This window comes from Salmo trutta, chromosome 6 (assembly GCF_901001165.1).
Source record: "Salmo trutta chromosome 6, fSalTru1.1, whole genome shotgun sequence".
NCBI lineage: Eukaryota > Metazoa > Chordata > Actinopteri > Salmoniformes > Salmonidae > Salmo > Salmo trutta.
Window position 1 is genome coordinate 6272123 of NC_042962.1, and position 27366 is coordinate 6299488.

The following is a 27366-nucleotide window of genomic DNA, read 5'->3' on the forward strand; positions in this document are numbered from 1 at the left end:
TAACTTCCTGACTGATGTCTTGAGATGTTGCTTCAATATTTCCACATAATTTTCCTACCTCACGATGCCATCTATTTTGTGAATTGCACCAGTCCCTCCTGCAGCAAAGCACCCCCACAACATGATGCTGCCACCCCCGTGCTTCACAGTTAGGATGTTGTTCTTCGGCTTGCAAGCCTCCCCCTTTTTCCTCCAAACATAACGATGGTCATTATGGCCAAACAGTTCTATTTTTATTTCATCAGACCAGAGGACATTTCTCCAAAAAGTACGATCTTTGTCCCCATGTGCAGTTGCAAACCGTAGTCTGGCTTTTTTATGGCGGTTTTGGAGCAGTGGCTTCTTCCTTGCTGAGCGTCCTTTCAGGTTATGTCGATATAGGACTCGATTTACTGTGGATATAAATACTTTTGTACCTGTTTCCTCCAGCATCTTCACAAAGTCCTTTGCTGTTGTTCTGGGATTGATTTGCACTTTCCGCACCAAAGTATGTTCATCTCTAGGAGACAGAACGCGTCTCCTTCCTGAGTGGTATCACGGCTGCGTGGTCCCATGGTGTTTATACTTGCGTACTATTGTTTGTACAGATTAACGTAGTACCTTTAGGTCTTTGGAAATTCCTCCCAAGGATGAACCAGACTTGTGAAGGTCTACAATTTTGTCAGAGGTCTTGGCTGATTTGTTTTGATTTTCCCATGATGTCAAGCAAAGAGGCACTGAGTTCGAAGGTAGGCCTTGAAATACATCCGCAGGTACACCTCCAATTGAATGATGTTAATTAGCCTATCAGAAGCTGCTAAACGCATGACAATTTTCTGGAATTTTCCAAGCTGTTAAAAGGCACAGTCAACTTGGTGTATGTAAACTTCTGACCCACTTGAATTGTGATACAGTGAATTATAAGTGAAGTAATCTGTCTGTAAACAATTGTTGGAAAAATTACTTGTGTCATGCACAAAGTAGATGTCCTAACCGACTTGCCCCAAACTATAGTTTGTTAACAAGAAATTTGTTGAGAGGTTGAAAAACGAGTTTTAATGACTCCAACCTAAGTGCATGTAAACTACTGACTTCAACTGTACCCACTAGTGTTACCTACCCACCTACCTCATGTTAGCTACTTACCTCAGTTACCTCTCTCCCTCCCTCAGTGTTACCTACCTACCCTTTTCTATTTGATACTGAATCCTTTAGGGATTTTAAAGGACATAAACCAGAAGCCCCCTAAACACTGTTAGCAGAACATAGAAATATGTTATCTGGAATGTTCCAAAATGTTATGTAGAACAAACATGCCTATCCGACAGCTAGAACGAGGAATTACGTTGTCTCTGTTCACAGCATTTCCACCTGCAACATTCAACAACTGAAAGAGTCCCTGTTCCCCACAGGTAACCCTGTGGTAATAACACACTGCAGTCGCTCTGTTTTATTAAAATGCATTGTTGATACAGTTTATTGTAGGTGCATGCACTTTTTAGAGTCAAATCACTATATTACATTCTCTCTCCTATATAACCAGTTCTACAGAGCCTGTTCTTTACAGTTCAGTTTTTAAAACAACAACAGACGGACACCATTGCTACAGTCAGTATATTATAGCAGTAGTTACTGCTGTGATAAAAGAAGGAAGCCTTCTGGTGTCTGCAGAGCAACTGCACCACCCTGATCCAAGGAAGAGCAACACATGTCACATTTCATACATCAAATGATCAGTTATTTAGTGCCAAATCCACATACTGCTATAAGCAGCTGGAGAATGACTGATTATTTATGTAATGCTTAAGACAGGAGACCTGGTCCAGGGGATTCCACCAAGTGCTGTGCAGATACTTATTTGTGATAGATGATTTGTAAATGAGGGAAATCAGAGCCTTGCTGGATCCCTTCCTCGAACACACCGGGCTCCTCTCATTGGCCCTTTCCTCATCTCTTTTCTCAAACTGCATTGGAGAAGATCCAAGGACCCTCTCCTCAGACCTTCTCTTTCAATGCGTTTTCAGAGGGAGGTGAGGAGAGGACACGCTGAAAAGACAAACTGAGAAAAAGCCACAGAGGAAGCACCTGGGGACAGGGATTCTCCAGCTTCAGGCAACACTTCCTCTTTACTCTACAGTAGGTCAGGCTTCATAACCCAAGGCCTAGGAGGACTAGCCTGGTCCTAGACAGTACAATCGGATCATGGGACCAGGCTATGAAAGGCATAGTACTAGCCTGGTCCCGACAGTACAAACATATCAGGGACCAGGATACGAAAGGCCTAGATGGACTAGCCTGGTCCTAGACAGTATAAACAGATCAGGAACCAGGCTAGGAAAGGCCTAGATGGACTAGCCTGGTCCTAGACAGTACAAACAGATCAGGGACGTTGATACGAAAGGCCTAGATGGACTAGCCTGGTCCTAGACAGTATAAACAGATCAGGAACCAGGCTAGGAAAGGCCTAGATGGACTAGCCTGGTCCTAGACAGTACAAACAGATCAGGGACGTTGATACGAAAGGCCTAGGTGGACTAGCCTGGTCCTAGACAGTATAAACAGATCAGGGACCAGAATACAAAAGGCCTAGATGTACTAGCCAGGTCCTAGACAGATCCTGGTCAACGCTGTCAACGCTGGGACCAGACTAGGAAAGGCCTAGATGTACTAGCCAGGTCCTAGACAGATCCTGGTCAACGCTGGGACCAGACTAGGAAAGGCCTAGATGTACTAGCCAGGTCCTAGACAGATCCTGGTCAACGCTGGGACCAGACTAGGAAAGCACATGGAAGGATTTCACCCCAACAGAGGAAACCAGCAGCTTCATTTGCATATTACACATATACCTTAAAAGAAAGACAAGATAGCAGTTATACTGTTACCTGCCCTCAGTGACTTGTCTAAGAGACCACTCATCACCTGGGCTCTACCTCCCTGTTTTAATTCATCACATAAGAGTCCTCTGTAGGGGCTAACTCATCTTAATCATTATGAAGCATGATTCAGTTCACAGTTGTATAACAAACATAATTCATCTGGATTGGATTAGCCCATTCTGTAATCTGATTGAGTTTGGACCAATTTGGACCATAAATGACAAGTTATATACAATCACCGTGGACAAATGCTTTCTCGATCAGACTAACAAGATAGTTTTCTTTTTGACAAAGCTGTATTTAAAATAACAAAAAGAGGGTTATTTCAAAAACTTGTTTTAAGTGCAGAATTAGTGAGCAACTTTCTCTAGGCCAAATGATAGTGTGTGTGTGTGTGTTGTTCGTCTAGGAGCCAAACTCAATGGTCTCCTCGGTGATGGGTTTGAAGTCGTAGTTCCCTCTCCCGTCCATGTGAAGGTAGTACTGGAAAAAAATAAAAAATAAAAGCTCAGTCTCATTTCAGCCAAACAGGATTCACTTCTTGAATTGTTAATCACGTGCAACAATAAGTAAAAAAAAGAAGCACATTCTGTACAAAGTGCAGCTGCACCATGGGAACTTTAATAAACCATTGCTTACATGCCACAAATTCAACAAAAAGATACATATTTTTTTTAAACTGCCAGAAGGAGTTTCCCCACAATAATCTCCCAGAGCACTCCCAACAGTATACGGACACATCAATAGACACAATTCCCCATGTCAAAGTGTTTCCAGAAAAAGGTTGCGATCTTACCTCATGGTGTTTCCACAAAGACTTTCTGTGAGAGACAGTGAACAGACTGATGCCAACCTATTGAAAACAGACCAGGCATAAGCAGCTAGACAACCACACCAAACAGCTTCAGACAACTTGTACGTAACCTGTATTATTATTTATTAAAACTGGAGAATTAGAAAGACGGATTTAGAAGTAAACACTCAGGCATATAGCAGTATATGCTACGAGTCCAGGCTAAAGGCTGGAGTGGTGTCCGTACCGTTCTGCAGTGGCTGTAGATGAAGTCCTCCACATCAACGCTTACAGCACTGGTGCACTCATCCAGGATGGCAAACTGGGGCTTGTGGTAGAACAACCGGGCCATCTACAGACACACGTGAACCAGACCAAACAAAGTCAATGGCCATCTAGACACAAATGAAGCAGACCAAATGTAATGGAAATTATATGATTAAAGGTTTGACTAAATGATTTCACTCAGAAACCTTATAACCTGTTGAAATGTATTGGAAATAAGGCTATAATAATGGGTTAAAAACTATATTGTAATGCTGTGTGTGAATAAGACACTGTTAAAATGAGCAGGGCAGAGTTGATAAGACGACCTTGGGAAAGAAACAGAAGAGGCCTCCCTAAGTTAGGGAGAGTAACAACGGCCTGGGAACGACTAGTTGGCAGGAGATTAGAAGACAGGTAGCAAGGTTGATAAGGAATGTATGTGTACTGTGGAAAAATACAGCCGCCTAAATCGGGGTGGAGTTCTCTACTGGTGTGTGTGTGTGTGTGTGTGTGTGTGTGTGTGTGTGTGTGTTAATATAAAAGGCTTTGTACATTGTAAGGAGGGCAGAGCTCTCCTAAATAAACCTTTTGACCATTGTTGGGCTGGTTCTCCGTCTGCGTCATTTAACCAGAATCTTACACCCTCTGGAGGGGCAGACTGAGTAGTTTCATTGAAGTTCGGTTAAAGAACATTGATAACTTAAATTCACATAACACCATACAAAGTCAATGGTCATATACAGACACACGTGAAGCAAACTAAACAAAGTCAATGTTTATGTCCCAAATCTGTCCTGCCTACTACTTACTAAAACTACACTGAACAAAAATAAAAAGCAACATGCAACAATTTCAAAGATTTTACTGAGTTACAGTTCATATCAGGAAATTGTTCAATTGAATTTTTTTTTTTAAATGAAAAAAATAAATAAAAATTAGGCCCTAAATCTATGGATTTCACATGACTGGGAATACAGACATGCATCCGTCTGTCACAGATACATAAAACAATTTAATAAATGGGCCTCAGGATCTCGTTACGGTATCTCTGTGCATTCAAATTGCTATCGATAAAATGCAATTGTGTTCGTTGTCTGTAGCTTATGCCTGCCCATACCATAACCCCACTGCCACCATGGGGCACTCTGCTCACAACAAGGACATCAGCAAACCGCTCGCCCACACGGCGTCATACACGTGGTTGAGGCCGGTTGGATGTACGGCCAAATTCTCTAAAATAACGTTGGAGGCGGCTTATGGTAGAGAAATGAACATTCAATTATCTGGCAACAGCTCTGGTGAACATTCCTGCAGTCAGCATGCCAATTACACGCTCCTTCAAAACTTGGTGACATCTGTGGCATTGTGTTGTGTGACAAAACTGCACATTCTAGAGTGGCCTTTTATTGTACCCCCAGCACAAGGTGCACATGTGTAATGATCATGCTGTTTAATCAGCTTCTTGATATGCCACACCTGTCAGGTGGATGGATTATCTTGGCAAAGGAGAAATGCTCACTAACAGGGACGTAAACAAATTTGTGGCCAAATTTTGTGAAAAATAAGCTTTTTTTGTGCGTATGGAAAATTTCTAGTCATGAAACCAACACTTTACATGTTGCGTTTATATTTTTGTTCAGTGTACATACTTAGTACTAATGGTACTATTTAGTTTAATCTTAACGCAATAAGCAACACATACTAGGCTCCTCCTACATTTTCGAAATGTCACATCCTATAAAACGTTCTGTTCATATACCCTAAATGCCTACTATTTAGAAGGCCAGTATGGGCGTCACTCTGTGATAACATGGTGATAGGAGCGTGTAATAATAATAGATGGTAAAGTATCTCCAATGAGGTATGAGAAACCATTTTGATTGTAATTTTTTACTTTTTTTTATTTCAAATAAAACAAAGAAAACTATTCCATTCAGGAATATTCCTCTCATCCATCTTACCGCCATCCTCTGCTTTTCTCCTCCACTGAGGACGTCCATCCAGTCCTGTACAGTGTCCCAGGTCCCCTCCCTGTCCAGGATGTGACCCAGCTGGACATTGTCCAGGTACTCTTTCAACACCTGGTCAGAGATTCCTTTTCTCTTCTGTTCCTCATAGGTGTCAGGGTAAATCACCTGATCCCTCAGCGTGCCAAGGGTCATGTACGGTCTCTATAATAGGATTCAATAAGTCAAAGGTCATGTAGGGTCTGTGCAATAAGATGGAAGAGGTCAGGGGTCATGGAGGGTCTCTACAATGAGATGTAACAGACAGACTAGAGTTGGCTGCCAATTCACAATTTGCCAAAACATGGAATAGAATACGGTAATAGGGGTGTAACGGTTTGGTTTCAGTACAGCAGGGAAATTAAATGCCATTCACAACGTTCAGCGTTCGCAACGTTCAGCGTTCGCAACGTTCAGCGTTCGCAACGTTCAGCGTTCACAACGTTCAGCGTTCACAACGTTCAGCGTTCCTTCCATCGTCTGTTGTGACAGGATTGTCATTTTGGGCTTCTCAAGTTTTCACTCTGATGCTGCGTTTGTAACTATGTGGGAGGTGGGAATTTACCAGTTTTGAAGTCGTAAATACTAGTTGGACGCATTCATGTGATTGAACTAGTTGAGAAACGCCGATTGGCTAATGGCCAACAAGCTGTGTCAACCGTAAACTAACAGTACAGCTGTCAAGCTCAAGTTCAAAAATGTATTTAATAGATTGCTTTTTATAAATAATGTGTTGTTGCATTTAAACTGCCGAAAATGCTGTTATAGGGACCATTTCCTTAGTAGGTGATGTCAGAGGTCACCATGTGTGGAGGAGTGCGTGCTCTGCATGATGGACGAGTTTCCCCACTAGTAACTACCAGTTGGAGGGCCGTTCAAGTGGACTTTTCCCAGTAGCATGTGGTAAATTCCCACTTGGTTAAAACGCACCATGACACTACCTTCTTCAGTGCCAGATTCACACTTGTGACTCTCATAAACGGGGCGTGTCTGTAGCACGGTAAATCCCCCACTCCGGGGTCATGTGACGGGCTGTCACTTAAGTAAGTGTAACACAGGGTGCATTAGCCAATTCATTGAAAACTTTGACTTTGGGTTGCTTATATAGAGCGGGTACGACCCGTTTTACTGAAATGAGTGCGTCTCTTTCACGAGGTGCTGAAAATCCCGTATTCTCAACCACCGAGAATGGGTGTATATTCGCGGCTATAAACCCAAAGACTGTAAAAAAATATAAAAACATAGCCTATCACTCTTGTAATTTCTTTGGGCCGGTCAGAATCAGCTTCCAAGGGCTGCTTGAATGCAGAGGGAGACCATGCTGTGTTGTTGTTTCTTTGCGTTTCCGTCTTGCTCTGGTGTACTGGGCATCATTCATCCACCACTCTCTTTCCATCGCGGTTGTAATCTACTGGGAAGACAAAATGTTCCTAAATTGGAAATTTAAACGAAGATTGAGGATCGACCCCACCACTCATCGTACAGAACTACTTCCCGGCAGTTTGAAATGTGCCAGTTGATATTTGAATTTTGATAACGTGTGCATAGGCTCTAGTTGTTTTAACGGTAAAGTTCGAAAAAAAAAAAATTCCCAGCTCGGTTTTACTCAACAGGCATAGGCCTACGACACAGTTGGGTTTACAGTGCGGACCAAACCGAGGTTCCATACCAAACGGTTTATTGGTAATATAAAATACTCAAGGTGTCCATTTAGTTACCTGAGGAACATAGAAAAGCTTCCCTCTCTCAGGCTTGGTCAGCTGTCCTCCAAACAGAGGCCAGAGCTATAGAGAAACACACAATGTTATCTCCAGGGTTTACTCTTAAGTTACTAAAACCAAAATAATTGATTTTGTTGCAGTACTTCCATTCCCACAGGCACAGTCATATCAATAGAACATAAAACGGAACACTCTTCACCTCTCCCAGGACTCTGAAGAGTGAACTCTTGCCACAGCCATTGGGCCCACACACTAACACGTTGGTACCAGACCTCACCTGGGATGGGGGGTAAAAAAAAAAGAGAGAGAGAGAAAGAGAGAGAGACAGAGAAAGAGAGAGAGAGAGAGAGAGAGAGAGAGAGAAAGAATAACCTCATTGTAACATCCGGTGTGACCCTTCAAACTTTGAACGTCAACATAATCATTAAAATCAAAGTGGTGTGAACATTCCCGACTTTAAAATACAAAATGTTCTTAAAATGTCAAACTGACTGAATGACTAAACTAGTGGCACACATTCATTAGAGAGGGACTCCACTGTTATGTTAGTTAAAACTATCTGGGTAACACACACACACACACACACACACACACGTTTATTTTGCTAACCAGATGTTCTCAGTGAGACTAACTAGGATAAAGAAAAGAAAAGAGATGCCTACTTCAAAGGTCAGGTCCTTGATCAGAATATCTCCGTTGGGTGTTGCTAGTGGTGTGTGTTCAAACCTGCAGCACCAAAACAGTCAAGACACTTCTCTTACTGACCACTTACTTCTCTTACTGACCCCTTGGCGGTTTGACCGTGGACAACTTCAGTGAGGTAAACATATTAAAAGAGATTATATGCAGCCAATATTATGTACAGAAATGACCTGAGGCTTGTCACACATACTTGATGATGTGGTCAACGTTGATGATCTGTCCGCCGCCCGGAACCAGCGGGACTCTTTCTACGGCTTCTGATTCCTTGTCCTGATGAGAGACCATGGTGCGCTCGTACTTCCCAGAGTTCAGTTCTTTCAGGACCTTCATGAGTTCAGTGATACGCATGGTGAACCTGGGAGAAGAACGGGAGACAAAGCCTAGCTCAGAACACCTCCTACCCAAAGCACTACGGAGGGAAAGCATGGACAGCGCTGATGGAAGAATGAAGTGGTCATAGAAAGAGTTTGAGGGAGTTTTGTAATCTATGGCTAAAGCAGGCTACTACTTTGAATTATAAATGGAATTGAATAAAAATTCAATTGAATATGTGATGGGAACATAAAGTGTTTTGGGAAGAGAGAAGTCTCACCCAGAGAGCCTGGTCATCTCTCTACCAGCTAGTACGATCCTTCCCAGAGCCTGGGACATTCTCAGCAGCATCCTGCCACTCTGGTAGTAGTCTTCCAGCAGCTCAGGTTGGCTGCTGTTCATGTGGCGAGGGTCGGCTAGGTTGAGGAACGGTCGACTCACCACCAGGTAGCCCACCACAGTGGCTATGTCTGAGGGAAGGAAGAGACCCAAGCACTGGGTTAAGTATAGAGGTGATACATTGAACAAATGTCATTATGTTCGCCTGGCCAAGCAACAATAAAATGTGGCGGCTGGACACAGTGGCAAGTTGGAGAAGTGCAGAAACTAAACTGGCCACCATTTACAGATCTCTCTCTGGCTATGTAACTGATGATTCTATAGGGTTAAAACATCAGATCTCTGGCTATGTAACTGATGATATCACCCTATTAATCTGTAGGGTTAAAACATCAGATCTCTGGCTATGTAACTGATGATATCACCATATTAATCTGTAGGGTTAAAACATCAGATCTCTGGCTATGTAACTGATATCACCCTATTAATCTGTAGGGTTAAAACATCAGATCTCTGGCTATGTAACTGATATCACCCTATTAATCTGTAGGGTTAAAACATCACATCTCTGGCTATGTAACTGATATCACCCTATTAATCTGTAGGGTTAAAACATCACATCTCTGGCTATGTAACTGATGATATCACCCTATTAATCTGTAGGATTAAAACATCAGATCTCTGGCTATGTAACTGATGATATCACCATATTAATCTGTAGGGTTAAAACATCAGATCTCTGGCTATGTAACTGATGATATCACCATATTAATCTGTAGGGTTAAAACATCAGATTTTACACTTGGCGATCAGGCTGTCCACGAAACCCATGGAGAACCGGAAGAAGATAAACTTGTGCAAATGGTCGACCTGAGAAGACAGAAGGTATCACAACATTAATAAACACTTTTAAACTCACAAATCAGCAGTTTGTCCGTGTAGACAGAAGTGAACACGGATCTTTAAATGTACCTTGGACTAACAAACAGCACTCACTAGTTTCTTAAATGTCGAGTGAATCGTCTGTTTTTCTCTCATGTTCCCGTTGTAGAAGGCAATCTCCTCACTAAGACATAACATGTTAAACATCATTCAGTTGTCTTTTTAAACACCATGACAGGGGGGATTTAACAAGTCTTAACGTCAAAATCAAAAAGCACTGTATTGCCAAGCCCATGATGTACTCAGATCCAGGCCTTCACACCTGTTGGTGATGAGTCGTGAGTTGACATATCGGTACTCTCCCTCGTAGCGCTGCTCTGTCACCGTCATTTTACCGATGGGCCGCCGCAGTCTGGTCAGGAACAGGCCTGAGACCAGCAGGTAGGCCATCATACTCGCTGGGCCCTGAGGGGAAACAGTGGCATCACATCCTGTTAATGCCAATGCGGAGAGAGATAGAGAGAGATAGATAGAGATAGATAGAGAGATAGATAGAGAGATAGATAGAGAGATAGAGAGAGAGATAGAGAGAGAGATAGAGAGAGAGATAGAGAGAGAGATAGAGAGAGAGATAGAATTTCAGAACATTCTAAAACCTGAATGGAATCTATTGGTTGCTTCTGGAATCTGAATTCGTATTTACCTGGGCACCGATGGCAGACGTCAGCTTGAAGATGTACAGTCCAATGTCCAAGAGAGGCTAAAGGGGATATGCAGTAGCGTTAACATGTGATACTATGTAGACCTCCCTGGTGGAGTAGGGGCCTGAGGGCACACAGTGTGTTGTGAAATCTGTCAATATATTGTCAAATTATATAAACTGCCTTCATTTTGCTGGATTCCAGGAGGAGTTGCTGCTGCCTTGGCAGGAACCAATGGGGATCAATAATAAATACAAATAGCAGCTTTCAGCAATATCATGATTTACACAACAAGTTAATGATCGACTAAGGTGTACTACAACAACCATACAAATTCCTAACGGACACCTTGGAACCACACACACACACACGAAGCTATAGACAAGAATGTATACTTTGGTCTTAAACAAACAGTAGTCAGCATGATCGTTTAGGTTTTTCGCTAAAGTACCTTGCTGAGGTTGGAGTAGAGGTCCACCACGCTGTTACAGAACCTCTCCACATCCTGAGTCAGCAGCTGGTCAGCGTTAGCGATGCGGTTATCCAGATTGCCCATTTTGTAGTACGTGTATCCTCTGGGGATGACAGACATTTTGACTGAGTTCATTTACAGACAGACTGACTATGGGAATGTAAGGTTATGAGAAGAGGCCGTAGACGGTAGACGGCGCGGTAGACAGTAGACAGCGCGGCAGACAGCGCGGCAGACAGTAGACAGCGCGGCAGACAGCGCGGCAGACAGTAGACAGCGCTGCAGACAGCGCGGCAGACAGCGCGGCAGACAGCGCGGCAGACAGCGCGGCAGACGGTAGACAGCGCGGCAGACAGCGCGGCAGACAGTAGACAGTAGACGGCGCGGCAGACGGTAGACAGCGCGGCAGACAGTAGACAGCGCGGTAGACAGTGCGGTAGACAGTGCGGTAGACAGTGCGGTAGACAGTGCGGTAGACAGTGCGGTAGACAGTGCGGTAGACAGCGCGGTAGACAGCGCGGTAGACAGTAGACAGTGCAGTAGACAGTAGACAGTGCAGTAGACAGTGCGGTAGACAGCGCGGTAGACTGTAGACAGTGCAGTAGACAGTAGACAGTGCAGTAGACAGCGCGGTAGACAGCGCGGTAGACAGCGCGGTAGACAGCGCGGTAGACAGTAGACAGTGCAGTAGACAGTAGGCAGCGCGGTAGGCAGCGCGGTAGGCAGCGCGGTAGGCAGCGCGGTAGACAGCGCGGTAGGCAGCGCGGTAGGCAGCGCGGTAGACAGTGCAGTAGACAGTAGGCAGTGCAGTAGACAGTGCGGTAGACAGCGCGGTAGACAGCACGGTAGACAGTAGACAGTGCGGTAGACAGTAGACAGTGCGGTAGACAGCGCGGTAGGCAGCGCGGTAGACAGTGCAGTAGACAGTAGGCAGTGCAGTAGGCAGCGCGGTAGACAGCGCAGTAGACAGTAGGCAGTGCGGTAGACAGCGCGGTAGACAGCGCGGTAGGCAGCGCGGTAGGCAACGCGGTAGACAGTAGGCAGTGCGGTAGACAGCGCGGTAGGCAGCGCGGTAGACAGTAGGCAGTGCGGTAGACGGTAGACAGTAGGCAGCGCGGTAGACAATAGGGAGAGCGGTAGACGGTAGACAGTAGGCAGTGCGGTAGGCAGCGCGGTAGACAGTAGGCAGTGCGGTAGACAGTAGGCAGTGCGGTAGGCAGTGCGGTAGACAGTGGGCAGTGCGGTAGGCAGTGCGGTAGACAGTAGACAGTGCAGTAGACAGTGCGGTAGACAGTAGGCAGTGCGGTAGACAGCGCGGTAGACAGTAGGCAGTGCGGTAGACAGTGCGGTAGACAGCGCGGTAGACAGCGCGGTAGACAGCGCGGTAGACAGCGCGGTAGACAGTAGATACAGTACGGTAGACAGTAGAGACAGCGCGGTAGACAGTGCGGTAGACAGTAGACAGTAGAGACAGTGCGGTAGACAGTGCGATAGACAGCGCGGTAGACAGTGCGGTAGACAGCGCGGTAGACAGTAGACAGTGCGGTAGACAGCGCGGTAGACAGTGCGGTAGACAGCGCGGTAGACAGCGCGGTAGACAGTAGAGACAGTGCGGTAGACAGTGCGGTAGACAGTGCGGTAGACAGTAGAGACAGTGCGGTAGACAGCGCGGTAGACAGCGCGGTAGACGGTAGACAGCGCAGTAGACAGTGCGGTAGACAGTGCGGTAGACAGTGCGGTAGACAGTGCGGTAGACAGTGCGGTAGACAGTGCGGTAGACAGTAGACAGCGCGGTAGACAGCGCGGTAGACAGCGCGGTAGACAGTAGACAGTGCAGTAGACAGTAGACAGTGCAGTAGACAGTGCGGTAGACAGCGCGGTAGACAGTAGACAGTGCAGTAGACAGTAGACAGTGCAGTAGACAGCGCGGTAGACAGCGCGGTAGACAGCGCGGTAGGCAGCGCGGTAGACAGTAGACAGTGCGGTAGACAGTAGACAGTGCGGTAGACAGCGCGGTAGGCAGCGCGGTAGACAGTGCAGTAGACAGTAGGCAGCGCGGTAGACAGCGCAGTAGACAGTAGGCAGTGCGGTAGACAGCGCGGTAGACAGCGCGGTAGGCAGCGCGGTAGGCAACGCGGTAGACAGTAGGCAGTGCGGTAGACAGCGCGGTAGGCAGCGCGGTAGGCAGCGCGGTAGACAGTAGGCAGTGCGGTAGACGGTAGACAGTAGGCAGCGCGGTAGACGGTAGGGAGTGCGGTAGACGGTAGACAGTAGGCAGTGCGGTAGGCAGCGCGGTAGACAGTAGGCAGTGCGGTAGACAGTAGGCAGTGCGGTAGACAGTAGGCAGTGCGGTAGGCAGTGCGGTAGACAGTGGGCAGTGCGGTAGGCAGTGCGGTAGACAGTAGACAGTGCAGTAGACAGTGCGGTAGACAGTAGGCAGTGCGGTAGACAGCGCGGTAGACAGTAGGCAGTGCGGTAGACAGTGCGGTAGACAGCGCGGTAGACAGCGCGGTAGACAGCGCGGTAGACAGTAGATACAGTACGGTAGACAGTAGAGACAGTGCGGTAGACAGTGCGGTAGACAGCGCGGTAGACAGCGCGGTAGACAGCGCGGTAGACAGTGCGGTAGACAGCGCGGTAGACAGTAGAGACAGTGCGGTAGACAGTGCGGTAGACAGTGCGGTAGACAGTGCGGTAGACAGTAGAGACAGTGCGGTAGACAGTGCGGTAGACAGCGCGGTAGACAGCGCGGTAGACGGTAGACAGCGCGATAGACAGTGCGGTAGACAGTGCGGTAGACAGTAGACAGTGCAGTAGACAGTGCGGTAGACAGTAGACAGTGCGGTAGACAGTGCGGTAGACAGTGCGGTAGACAGCGCGGTAGACAGCGCGGTAGACAGCGCGGTAGACAGCGCGGTAGACAGTAGACAGTGCAGTAGACAGTAGACAGTGCAGTAGACAGTGCGGTAGACAGCGCGGTAGACAGTAGACAGTGCAGTAGACAGTAGACAGTGCAGTAGACAGCGTGGTAGACAGCGCGGTAGACAGTAGACAGTGCAGTAGACAGCGCGGTAGGCAGCGCGGTAGGCAGCGCGGTAGGCAGCGCGGTAGGCAGCGCGGTAGGCAGCGCGGTAGGCAGCGCGGTAGACAGCGCAGTAGACAGTGCAGTAGACAGTAGGCAGTGCAGTAGACAGTGCGGTAGACAGCGCGGTAGACAGCACGGTAGACAGTAGACAGTGCAGTAGACAGTAGACAGTGCGGTAGACAGCGCGGTAGACAGCGCGGTAGGCAGCGCGGTAGACAGTAGACAGTGCAGTAGACAGCGCGGTAGACAGCGCGGTAGGCAGCGCGGTAGACAGTGCAGTAGACAGTAGGCAGTGCAGTAGGCAGCGCGGTAGACAGCGCAGTAGACAGTAGGCAGTGCGGTAGACAGCGCGGTAGGCAGCGCGGTAGGCAGCGCGGTAGACAGTAGGCAGTGCGGTAGATAGCGCGGTAGGCAGCGCGGTAGGCAGCGCGGTAGGCAGCGCGGTAGGCAGTAGGCAGTGCGGTAGACGGTAGACAGTAGGCAGCGCGGTAGACAGTAGGGAGTGCGGTAGACGGTAGACAGTAGGCAGTGCAGTAGACAGTAGGCAGTGCGGTAGACAGTAGGCAGTGCGGTAGACGGTAGACAGTAGGCAGTGCGGTAGGCAGCGCGGTAGACAGTAGGCAGTGCGGTAGACGGTAGGCAGTGCGGTAGACAGTAGGCAGTGCGGTAGGCAGTGCGGTAGACAGTGGGCAGTGCGGTAGGCAGTGCGGTAGACAGTAGGCAGTGCGGTAGACGGTAGACAGTAGGCAGTGCGGTAGGCAGCGCGGTAGACAGTAGGCAGTGCGGTAGACGGTAGGCAGTGCGGTAGACAGTAGGCAGTGCGGTAGGCAGTGCGGTAGACAGTAGGCAGTGCGGTAGATAGCGCGGTAGGCAGCGCGGTAGGCAGCGCGGTAGGCAGTAGGCAGTGCGGTAGACGGTAGACAGTAGGCAGCGCGGTAGACAGTAGGGAGTGCGGTAGACGGTAGACAGTGCAGTAGACAGTAGGCAGTGCGGTAGACAGTAGGCAGTGCGGTAGACGGTAGACAGTAGGCAGTGCGGTAGGCAGCGCGGTAGACAGTAGGCAGTGCGGTAGACGGTAGGCAGTGCGGTAGACAGTAGGCAGTGCGGTAGGCAGTGCGGTAGACAGTGGGCAGTGCGGTAGGCAGTGCGGTAGACAGTAGACAGTGCAGTAGACAGTGCGGTAGACAGTAGGCAGTGCGGTAGACAGCGCGGTAGACAGTAGAGACAGTACGGTAGACAGTAGAGACAGCGCGGTAGACAGTGCGGTAGACAGTAGACAGTAGAGACAGTGCGGTAGACAGTGCGGTAGACAGCGCAGTAGACAGTAGACAGTGCGGTAGACAGCGCGGTAGACAGCGCGGTAGACAGCGCGGTAGACAGCGCGGTAGACAGTAGAGACAGTGCGGTAGACAGTGCGGTAGACAGTGCGGTAGACAGTGCGGTAGACAGTAGAGACAGTGCGGTAGAAAGTAGACAGTGCGGTAGACAGTGCGGTAGACAGTAGAGACAGTGCGGTAGAAAGTAGACAGTGCGGTAGACAGCGCGGTAGACAGCGCGGTAGACGGTAGACAGCGCGGTAGACAGCGCGGTAGACAGCGCGGTAGACAGCGCGGTAGACAGCGCGGTAGACAGCGCGGTAGACAGCGCGGTAGACAGTAGAGACAGTGCGGTAGACAGTGCGGTAGACAGTAGAGACAGTGCGGTAGACAGCGCGGTAGACAGTAGAGACAGTGCGGTAGACAGTGCGGTAGACAGTGCGGTAGACAGTAGAGACAGTGCGGTAGACAGCGCGGTAGACAGTGCGGTAGACAGTAGAGACAGTGCGGTAGACAGTAGAGACAGCGCGGTAGACGGCGCGGTAGACAGTAGACAGCGCGGTAGACAGCGCGGTAGACAGCGCGGCAGACAGCGCGGCAGACAGCGCGGCAGACAGCGCGGCAGACAGCGCGGCAGACAGCGCGGCAGACAGTGCGGCAGACAGCGCGGCAGACGGCGCGGTAGACAGCAGACAGCGCGGCAGACGGCGCGGTAGACAGCAGACAGCGCGGCAGACAGCGCGGCAGACAGTGCGGCAGACAGCGCGGTAGACAGCGCGGTAGACAGCAGACAGTGCGGTAGACAGTGCGGTAGACAGTGCGGTAGACGGTAGACAGCGCGGTAGACAGCGCGGTAGACAGCAGACAGTGCGGTAGACAGTGCGGTAGACAGTGCGGTAGACAGCGCGGTAGACAGCGCGGTAGACAGCAGACAGTGCGGTAGACAGTGCGGTAGACAGTGCGGTAGACAGCGCGGTAGACAGCGCGGTAGACAGCGCGGTAGACAGTGCGGTAGACAGTGCGGTAGACAGTGCGGTAGACAGTAGAGACAGTGCGGTAGACAGCGCGGTAGACAGTGCGGTAGACAGTAGAGACAGTGCGGTAGACGGCGCGGTAGACGGCGCGGTAGACGGCGCGGTAGACAGTAGATAGTGCGGTAGACGGCGCGGCAGACGGCGCGGCAGACGGCGCGGCAGACGGCGCGGTAGACGGCAGACAGCGCGGCAGACAGCGCGGCAGACAGCGCGGCAGACAGCGCGGCAGACAGCGCGGCAGACAGCGCGGCAGACAGCGCGGTAGACAGCAGACAGCGCGGCAGACAGCGCGGTAGACAGCAGACAGTGCGGTAGACAGTGCGGTAGACGGTAGACAGCGCGGTAGACAGCGCGGTAGACAGTGCGGTAGACAGTGCGGTAGACAGCGCGGTAGACAGCGCGGTAGACGGTAGACAGCGCGGTAGACAGTGCGGTAGACAGTAGACAGCGCGGCAGACAGCGCGGCAGACAGCGCGGCAGACAGCGCGGCAGACAGCACGGCAGACAGCACGGCAGACAGCACGGCAGACAGCACGGCAGACAGCACGGCAGACAGTGCGGTAGACAGCGCGGTAGACAGTAGACAGTGCGGTAGACAGCAGACAGCGCGGCAGACAGTAGACAGTGCGGTAGACAGCAGACAGCGCGGCAGACAGTGCGGTAGACAGCAGACAGCGCGGTAGACAGTGCGGTAGACAGCAGACAGCGCGGTAGACAGTGCGGTAGACGGTAGACAGCGCGGTAGACAGCGCGGTAGACAGTGCGGTAGACAGTGCGGTAGACAGCGCGGTAGACAGCGCGGTAGACGGTAGACAGCGCGGTAGACAGTGCGGTAGACAGTAGACAGCGCGGCAGACAGCGCGGCAGACAGCACGGCAGACAGCGCGGCAGACAGCACGGCAGACAGCACGGCAGACAGCACGGCAGACAGCACGGCAGACAGCACGGCAGACAGTGCGGTAGACAGCGCGGTAGACAGTAGACAGTGCGGTAGACAGCAGACAGCGCGGCAGACAGTAGACAGTGCGGTAGACAGCAGACAGCGCGGCAGACAGTGCGGTAGACAGCAGACAGCGCGGTAGACAGTGCGGTAGACAGCAGACAGCGCGGTAGACAGTGCGGTAGACAGCGCGGTAGACAGTAGACAGTGCGGTAGACAGCAGACAGCGCGGCAGACAGTGCGGTAGACAGCGCTTACTTGAGGTACTCGTCGTAGAGGTGTTTGGTCAGCCTCACTCTGAACCTCAGCTTCAGCTCATTCAGACCCAGCTTCAAGAAGTTATTCACCAATGCAATCTGTCAGTCACAAAACATACACAAATCAGCTCTTCATCAAATCACAACCTACAAGCTTAGTCTACTGTCCAAACACAGATGAAATCTGGATTTGTTCAATCCATGAGCAAAAGGACGGTTTAATACAAAGCATGCAGAGAAAATTAAATACCAATTGTCTAGAGGATAAGATACATTCTGTAAAAATGTACATATAAACATAATATTCTCCAGTTTTCCAGGCAATGTACGATCGTGTTATGTGGTTATTGCAAAATTATATTGGGAAGTGATGAGTTACAGTGTAAAGGGTCGTTACGAATAATATTCAGTCAATATTATCATGCTAATAATATCAGATCTCCTCTGAGAATTTACAACAAAAGAGAAATTAGGAAGGCTACTGTAGTCTTCGCTGTACAACCAACCAACTACTGTAGTATGACATTTATAATCAGGAGGCAAATAAAAATCAACAGACATCTATAAAACGAGTCAATATTGGATGCAATGAAATACCAAAAACACACTTACAAGCGGCATGACTTTGCAAAAGTTGAACAAGTAGTTCTTGAAATCGGTGTTGGAACGACCGATAATTGCGCTGCAGACCAAAACATGCACAAGAACGAACCAACTTGGTCAGTGAATGGGACACAAAGCTAGGCAAGATATTGGCAGATTAATGAATTTCACCTGTAATGGTAGTGCCTAGGTTCTAGCATCTGTCAGATCTGTCTATGCTTCAGCCAACTCCTCTGCCATGATCGTCATGGAAAAACACGTCAACTCAAGCACATACAGCACCAGTCAAAAGTTTGGACACACCTACTCATTCCAGGGTTTTTCTTTATTTTTGACATTGTAGAATAATAGTGAAGACATCAAAACTATGAAATAACACATAGAATCATGTAGTAACCAAAAAAAGTGTTAAACAAATCAAAATATACTTTATGTTTGAGATTCTTCAACATAGCCACCCTTTGCCTTGATAACAGCTTTGAACACGCTTGGCATTCTCTCAACCAGCTTCATGAGGTAGTCACCTGGAATGCATTTCACTTAACAGGTGTGCCTTGTTAAAAGTTAATTTGTGGAATTTCTTTCCTACTTAATGCGTTTGAGCCAATCAGTTGTGTTGTGACAAGGTAGGGGTGGTATACAGAAGATAGTCCTATTTGGTAAAAGACCAAGTCCATATTATGTCAACAACAGCTCAAATAAGCAAAGAGAAATGACAGTCCATCATTATTTTAAGACATGAAGGTCAGTCAATCCAGAAAATTTCAAGAACTTTGAAAGTTCCTTCAAGTGCAGTCGCAAAAACCATCAAGCGCTATGATGAAACTGTCTCTCATGAGAACCGCCACAGGAAAGGAAGACCCAGAGTTACCTCTGCTGCAGAGGATAAGTTCATTAGAGTTGCCAGCCTCAGATATTGCAGCCCAAATAAATGCTTCAGAGTTAAAGTTACAGGCACATCTCAACATCAACTGTTCAGAGGATACTGCATGAATAACGCCTTTATGGTCGAATTGCTGCAAAGAGACTTGCTTGGGCCAAGAAACACGAGCAATGGACATTAGACCGGTGGAAATCTGTCCTTTGGTCTGATGAGTCACCGCCGTGTCTGTGAGACGCAGAGTAGGTGAACGGATGATCTTCATGTGTGGTTCCCACCGTGAAGCATGGAGGAGGTGGTGTGGGGTTGCTTTGTTGGTGACACAGTCTGTGATTTATTTAGAATTCAAGGCACACTTAACCACCATGGCTACCACAGCATTCTGCAGAGATACGTCATCCCATATGGCTTACACTTAGTGGGACTATCATTTGTTTTCCAACAGGACAATGACCCAAAACACACCTCTAGGCTGTGTAAGGGCTATTTGACCAAGAAGGAGAGTGATGGAGTGCTGCATCAGATGACCTGGCCTCCACAACCACCCGAACTCAACCCAATTGAGATGGTTTGGGATGAGTTGGCAGCTAACAAGTGCTCAGCATATGTTGGGAACTCCTTCAACACTGTTGGAAAAGCATTCCTCATGAAGCTGGTTGAGAGAATGCCAAGAGTGTGCAAAGCTGTTATCAAGGCAAAGGGTGGCTACTTTGAAGAACATAAAATATAAAATACATTGTTTAACACTTTTTTGGTTACTACATGCCTCCATATGTGTCATTTCATAGTTTTGATGTCTTCACTATTATTCTACAATGTAGAAAATAGTAAAAATAAAGAAAAACCCTGGAATGAGTAGGTGTGTCCAAACTTTTGACTGGCACTGTACATAGCAGGTGACCAGGCTAGCAGTCATGGAGAGCGGGAAGAAAGTAAATCAAAAAAATTTAGATAGAGGACTTTGATTATTCCCCTTTACAGCCTAGTGTTGCTATATTGGCCATGAGATGTGTGGAAGCAGAGGAGTGCTGATATGAGCGATTTCTGATTATACTAAAGGCAAGTCAGTTAAAAACAAATTCTTATTCCCAATGACGGCCTACCCCGGTTAAACCCGAATGACGCTGGTCCAATTGTGCGCCACCCTATGGTACTCCCAATCACGGCCGGATGTGGCACAGCCTGGATTCGATCCAGGGACTGTAGTGACGCCTCTAGCACTGAGATGCAGTGCCTTAGACCGCTGCGCCATTGGAATAACCAATCACAAATAGCCATACAGGGTAAGTGTTATGGCCTGATGAGCCTAGTCATGTGCTATGTTAAAACGATCAGAAACATTAAAAAACGAATTATATGGGTTTGAGTTGTGTGAACCACCACGTGGGGGGAGAGTTACCCCAGATATGACAGCAATGTAGGAATAAAAGTGCTTCTTGAACAGATTGATATCTCTACTAATGATACCACTGTGGAAGATTGAAAGACATCAATCAATTCCTGCGCAGGAAAAGACATATGATACGGGGCTGATTTCCCAGACCTGGAATAAGCCTCATCCTGGACTAAAACACACTTTAAAATGATTATCTCCATTGAACATGTGTCTTAGTCCAGTATTAGACTGAATCTGTGTATGGGGAACCTGAACATCATATTTTAACCCCCTGTCAACACTACCACCAAACTCATTGGTCATCTAGCTAGTGTGAAGAATCACAGGTCACATGGCAAGTCAGTTGTTCTAACCACAGAATCGGAACGCTGTCTTCTACCTCAGTGATTCTCACCTTTCAATCATGGTTCCGTTCTGGATCATCCAAACATCACAGTATGTCCTGGCCACCAACATGGCAGCTATGAGGACAAGGTATCCTGTCTGTGATGACAACGGAGGGAATAGAGAAGTGGAACAGACCTGATGAGCAAATCTAGCAGATTAAATACACAGGTTAAACAATACAATAGACAGTTCTTAAGCAAATCAATGTCATGTTGTATTGTAAATAATATGAGTAAAACTAGATGAATGACTAATACATGGCAGTTCAAATGTACAATAGACCTGTCCTTAACTAACAACATGACCGGTAGAATAGACCTGTTCTTAAATAACAACATGACCAGTAGAATAGACCTGTCCTTAATAACTAACAACATGACAAGTAGAATAGACCTGTCCTTAACTAACAACATGACCGGTAGAATAGACCTGTCCTTAACTAACAACATGACCGGTAGAATAGACCTGTCCTTAATAACTAACAACATGACCGGTAGAATAGACCTGTCCTTCACTAACAACATGACCGGTAGAATAGACCTGTCCTTAACTAACAACATGACCGGTAGAATAGACCTGTCCTTAATAACTAACAACATGACCGGTAGAATAGACCTGTCCTTCACTAACAACATGACCGGTAGAATAGACCTGTCCTTAACTAACAACATGACCAGTAGAATAGACCTGTCCTTAACTAACAACATGACCGGTAGAATAGACCTGTCCTTAATAACTAACAACATGACCGGTAGAATAGACCTGTCCTTCACTAACGACATGACCGGTAGAATAGACCTGTCCTTAATAACTAACAACATGACCGGTAGAATAGACCTGTCCTTAATAACTAACAACATGACCAGTAGAATAGACCTGTCCTTAATAACTAACAACATGACCCGGTAGAATAGACCTGTCCTTAACTAACAACATGACCGGTAGAATAGACCTGTCCTTAATAACTAACAACATGACCGGTAGAATAGACCTGTCCTTCACTAACAACATGACAGGTAGAATAGACCTGTCCTTAATAACTAACAACATGACAAGTAGAATAGACCTGTCCTTAACTAACAACATGACCGGTAGAATAGACCTGTCCTTAATAACTAACAACATGACCGGTAGAATAGACCTGTCCTTAACTAACAACATGACCTGTAGAATAGACCTGTCCTTAACTAACAACATGACCGGTAGAATAGACCTGTCCTTAACTAACAACATGACCGGTAGAATAGACCTGTCCTTAATAACTAACAACATGACCGGTAGAATAGACCTGTCCTTAATAACTAACAACATGACCGGTAGAATAGACCTGTCCTTAATAACTAACAACATGACCGGTAGAATAGACCTGTCCTTAATAACTAACAACATGACCGGTAGAATAGACCTGTCCTTAACTAACAACATGACCGGTAGAATAGACCTGTCCTTAATAACTAACAACATGACCGGTAGAATAGACCTGTCCTTAATAACTAACAACATGACCGGTAGAATAGACCTGTCCTTAATAACTAACAACATGACCGGTAGAATAGACCTGTCCTTAATAACTAACAACATGACCGGTAGAATAGACCTGTCCTTAATAACTAACAACATGACCGGTAGAATAGACCTGTCCTTAACTAACAACTTTAGAGTTAATTCAGTCATTTTAGAGTTAATTCAGTAGAGGATGAACTCTGATACACCAACAGACTTCATGTCACCGAGACCTTGGCTTATCAAACAAACTGATCAGTATGACAGGTCTGCTTGGGCTCTGTAGGGTGGTTTTGTTTTTATACAACACACAAGCTCAGGCAATATTATAGAACACGTGAACTAGAACAACCTTCGCAAATTAAAATTGTCAATGATCACACTTAACGAACTAAATATCTGTTGAGAGACACACACACACACGTGCATAGAGGAAGAGATAAGTTGCGGCCATAAAAGTGACGCAATGAAGGAACACAAAGGCCATGGCCGATTACCACAGAGACTAATTACTTCAAGGTTTAATGCTTATCATGTGGTGCTACAGAACACAACTTATCGGCATCTACTTACCAGGGAAGTCCATCCATTTTTACATGTGGCCTTATTTGCACTCTTTCTGTGCATGTAGTTGATCCCCAAACCGTTATTATTTTATAAATATATTTTGTTTTATTAGAGTCCTCACTTGCGATTGACTACAATGCATTATGAAAATGTATCTAAGCATGTTATAAAACACTCTAAACCAACTCATATTACAACAGAATCTCATTCTGGATAATGTCTCTGCACTCAATTCTTGGAAAAAAAAATTCCTCTGTCTCATAAATCCAGATTTTTTTGTTGTTGTTGTAAACAGTATCATTCAAACATGGATTTATGGCACAGGAGGGGGAGAAAAAGAAAAGTCTAACATTTTGTGCAGAGACATTATCCAGAATGAGATTCTGATGTAATAGGAGTTGGTTTTAAGTGTTTTATAAGACGCTTAGACACATTTTCATAATGCATTGTAGTCAATCGCAACTGATGACTCAGCAAAATGTGACAACCAATTTCCGATGTAACAAAACATATATAAAAAAATTTAAAAAATGGGTGGGGGGGTATCTGCTACAAGCACAGAATGAAAATAAGGCCACATGTAAAAATAGGGGAACTTCCCCTTTAATAATATTATTCACATTACATAATAACAGACTTATAAAATGCCACTGGGAACTACTCTTTTTTTGCTCAATATGTGACAATATTGGTCTGTAAACAACAACAACAAGGCCCACCTCTTTGCAGAACCATCGAGGCACCATGATCCGGATGATCTTGCTGATTCTGAGGAAGAAGACATAGTCCACCGCCGCACGGTCTTTCTTAGCTGCTTTGTCCTGCACAAATAACAGAGCCAATGCAGGTGTCAGGGGATAAATGTGGCATGTAGTTGGACATTTTTATACATTTGTTGGATGTATGTGCTTGTATACTTACGTCATTTCTCAACTCCAGTTCTGAGCCCCCTTTTTTACTGTAAACGATATACAACGGCACATAGTCAGGTACAATGTTCCAACTAGAACAAGTGCAACAGTCATGCAATGAACACAATACCAAAAGGCAAAATTGATTTAGTTTCATTATCATCATAAAATCGAGTGTATGGTGTGTAGGTTGAATGTAAAAAGAGATCACATGGAGTCTTGACATAGCATTTAACTTCTAACGAATGTGCTATTTTTAACTGTCCCAAGAACCTTTTCAAAAATTACATCAAAAGGGCAGCAAGCTGCTAATAAGAAATAGTGACGTCTGTTACATTGTTGCAATATTAGCCCTGATTAGCCAATGATATATCGAGGTTTTAACCCTAGATTTTAACCCTATTTAACCCTTAACCATTCAGAGTTAATGCCTAAACTGTAAGATTTCAGAGTTAATGCCTACCTAAACTTACCCTTAAAACACTTCGACGTCTGAGAAAGATGGATGAACGTCTAACTCTGATGTAAGACTGAGCTCATTGGAAGGACTGCTCCTTCTGAGGAGTACCAATATGGCTGCCGGTGGCATCAAAGCCTGATTAATATGAAGTAACACTAACCATTCAGGGTTTATACACATCATTGCTACTATTCCCGCTGCACCGGGGCATAAAGACCTCTATTGTTTGCTAATGAGGCTGGAAATGTACATTGACAGATATATAATAACACAAACGTATTGTTACAACATGCGATATGCACAGCCATCAACTCGTGTTTCTTATAGATATCTGCGATATAAAACAACTACAATATCTCACTGACTTTCAGACTTTACACCCGTCAAATGGGACAAGGTTTCTTGGCTTGCTGGCCATAAGTTCTGTGAAACAGTAACCCATGGCATGGGCAGTCTAGCTACGCACAATTAAAGTACAACAGAGACTCGATTCTAGGTTTTTTTTTCAGCAACATACCCGCTTGACTTGCCTCTTCTTCTTTGCTTCAGGATGTATAAAACGAGTAGGACTCCACCAGCTATCGAAGAGTTTTTAGCTGTCAAGTATTTACTGACGGCCGCCATATTACCTACAGTATCAGTGGACCAAGTGCAGACCGACTAGCATGCTGGGTAGTGGGAAGGGAACAAATGAGAGCGGTCCCTCACCGCGCACCGACTAGCATGCTGGGTAGTGGGAAGGGAACAAATGAGAGCTGTCCCTCACCGCGCACCGACTAGCATGCTGGGTAGTGGGAAGGGAACAAATGAGAGCTGTCCCTCACCGCGCACCGACTAGCATGCTGGGTAGTGGGAAGGGAACAAATGAGAGCAGTCCCTCACCGCGCACCGACTAGCATGCTGGGTAGTGGGAAGGGAACAAATGAGAGCAGTCCCTCACCGCGGACGAGTGGGACCATAGGTTAGTAGGATAGAGGGGATGGTTCAAATAACTGCTATGGCTTAGAAAAATGCAGAACACCTCAGAATAATCCCTTTATCCCGGCTATGTAGCCTATTCTAAAACCCATGGATAATTATATGACATGAGGATTTTAAAATGAACAAGCTGTATTGCAGGTGGGAGTGCACCTTTGATATAAAGGCTCATAAACAATGGCATGACATATCGCCGAAAATCATCCACAGAAAACACTTTTTTTCTGGATTGGTTGGGTTATTGGTCTCTCTAGCCTACCCTTTGGAGAACGAAAGAGTCACTTTCATGGAGAAACTTTTTTATTTTATCGTAAACCATACATTTTACGCTTAGTTATAGTGAAACACGTCAAGTCTCGTCTTCATTTTGACAGCTCCGTTGCAAGAGTGATTTTGGTCTTTCAGTAGTAAATCTAGTTATTTTTGCCCCAAGTGGTTCAACTCCACCATTGAAATCGTGATATGGGGTGCCTGCTGCTACGTCATCTCTAGGATGGGGTTCGGTATGCAGTACACTCACCTCTACATGTGCTGGTGTGTGTGGTACCATCTCAAAGATTACTGCACGGTTTATTTCACAATGGTTTTGCTAAGTGGAGTGTGCCAATATAAACTGAGTTTAACAAAACATTAGGAACACTTTCCATGACAGACTTGACCAGGTGAAAACTATTATCCCTTATTGATGTCACTTGTTAATAAATTCACTTTATTCAGTGTAGATGAAAGGGAGGAGACAGGTTAAATAAGGATTTTTTTTTAAGACATGGATTGGAGCGCCATTCAGAGGGTGAATGGGGAAGACAAAGGATTTAAGTGCCTTTGAACAGGGTATGGAAGGTACCAGGCGCACCGGTTTGTGTTAACGCTGCTGGATTTTTCCCCCCACGCTCAACAGTTTCCCGTGTTTATCAAGAATGGTCCACCACCACCCAAAGGACATCCAGCCAACTTGACCCAACGGTGTGAAGCATTGGAGTCAACATGGGCCAAGTATACCTGTGGAACGCTTTCGAGCCCATGTAGTCAGTCCATGCCCCGACGAATTGGCTGTCCTGAGGCAAACGCAATATTAGGAAGGTGTTCTTAATGTTTTGTACACTCAGTATATTTTGCGTGATGCTTACTAGACTCCTTACTGACCCCTACATTCAAAAGTAAGGAACATTTCTGCATATGAACAAATGTATCGTATTTTCTTACCGTTTATTTGCTTCACATCTATGTGCTTTTACGAAGAAAAAAACAGACTACGTTTTGGCATCACTGTGCTTTCTTCAGGGTCACCCTGAAGGTTTACCCAACACATTACTGGGAGATATATATTAATTAGTGTGACTCGTGTATTTGTATAGCTACATCCATCGTAACAAGCATTAGATAACTATGGTGGTCATGTCAACTACTTGTATTGTTTATCTGTTACGACTGATTGGCGGCGCAGTCCGCTAAAACAGTTTAATTTTAGTTCCATAATTTTAAATCCCGCATGCGGATAAATGTATCTGTGAGAGGGGTGGTTGTATTTGTACGTTTACATTCAGTAGGCTACCCAAAACCAATCTGTGTTCATTTGATCATTGGGGGGGAAAAATACCTACTTCGTAAACACTGCAATGAGGGTTGGATGGATTTGAGCCTCTAATCTTAATATAAGGTGATGGATTTGAGCCTCTAATATGAATTTAAGGTGATGGATTTGAGCCTCTAATATGAATTTAAGGTGATGGATTTGAGCCTCTAAACTTAATATAAGGTGATGGATTTGAGCCTCTAATCTTAATGTAAGGTGATGGATTTGAGCCTCTAATCTTAATGTAAGGTGATGGATTTGAGCCTCTAATATTAATTTAAGGTGATGGATTTGAGCCTCTAATATTAATTTAAGGTGATGGATTTGAGCCTCTAATATTAATTTAAGGTGATGGATTTGAGCCTCTAATATTAATTTAAGGTGATGGATTTGAGCCTCTAATCTTAATGTAAGGGGATGGATTTG

The 27366-nt window shown here is 46.2% G+C and overlaps 1 protein-coding gene across 3 annotated transcripts; it reads right to left on the reverse strand.

Moving 5' to 3' along the window:
- Positions 1–1427: 1427 nt before the first annotated feature.
- Positions 1428–25331, reverse strand: abcd3a (ATP-binding cassette, sub-family D (ALD), member 3a). 3 transcript variants are annotated; one of them, XM_029755130.1, is made up of 20 exons: positions 24907–25329; positions 23940–23976; positions 23738–23839; positions 20956–21044; positions 18295–18364; positions 17684–17781; positions 11030–11153; positions 10581–10637; positions 10200–10342; positions 9992–10061; positions 9796–9865; positions 8937–9126; positions 8535–8699; positions 8305–8368; positions 7842–7919; positions 7640–7705; positions 5877–6086; positions 3896–4000; positions 3652–3708; positions 1428–3338 (listed from the first exon to the last, which is right to left on the reverse strand). In XM_029755130.1, the coding sequence occupies exons 1-20, from the start codon at positions 25011–25013 to the stop codon at positions 3261–3263; spliced, it is 1980 nt and encodes a 659-aa protein (XP_029610990.1). In that variant the 5' UTR covers positions 25014–25329; the 3' UTR covers positions 1428–3260. The 3 variants fall into 3 exon arrangements, with proteins under 3 accessions (XP_029610990.1, XP_029610991.1, XP_029610992.1); XM_029755131.1 differs by lacking the exon at positions 24907–25329 and adding an exon at positions 24403–24436; XM_029755132.1 differs by lacking the exons at positions 1428–3338; positions 3652–3708; positions 3896–4000; positions 5877–6086 and adding an exon at positions 6098–7329 and having other exon boundaries at positions 24907–25331.
- Between the last annotated feature and the right edge of the window lie 2035 nt (positions 25332–27366).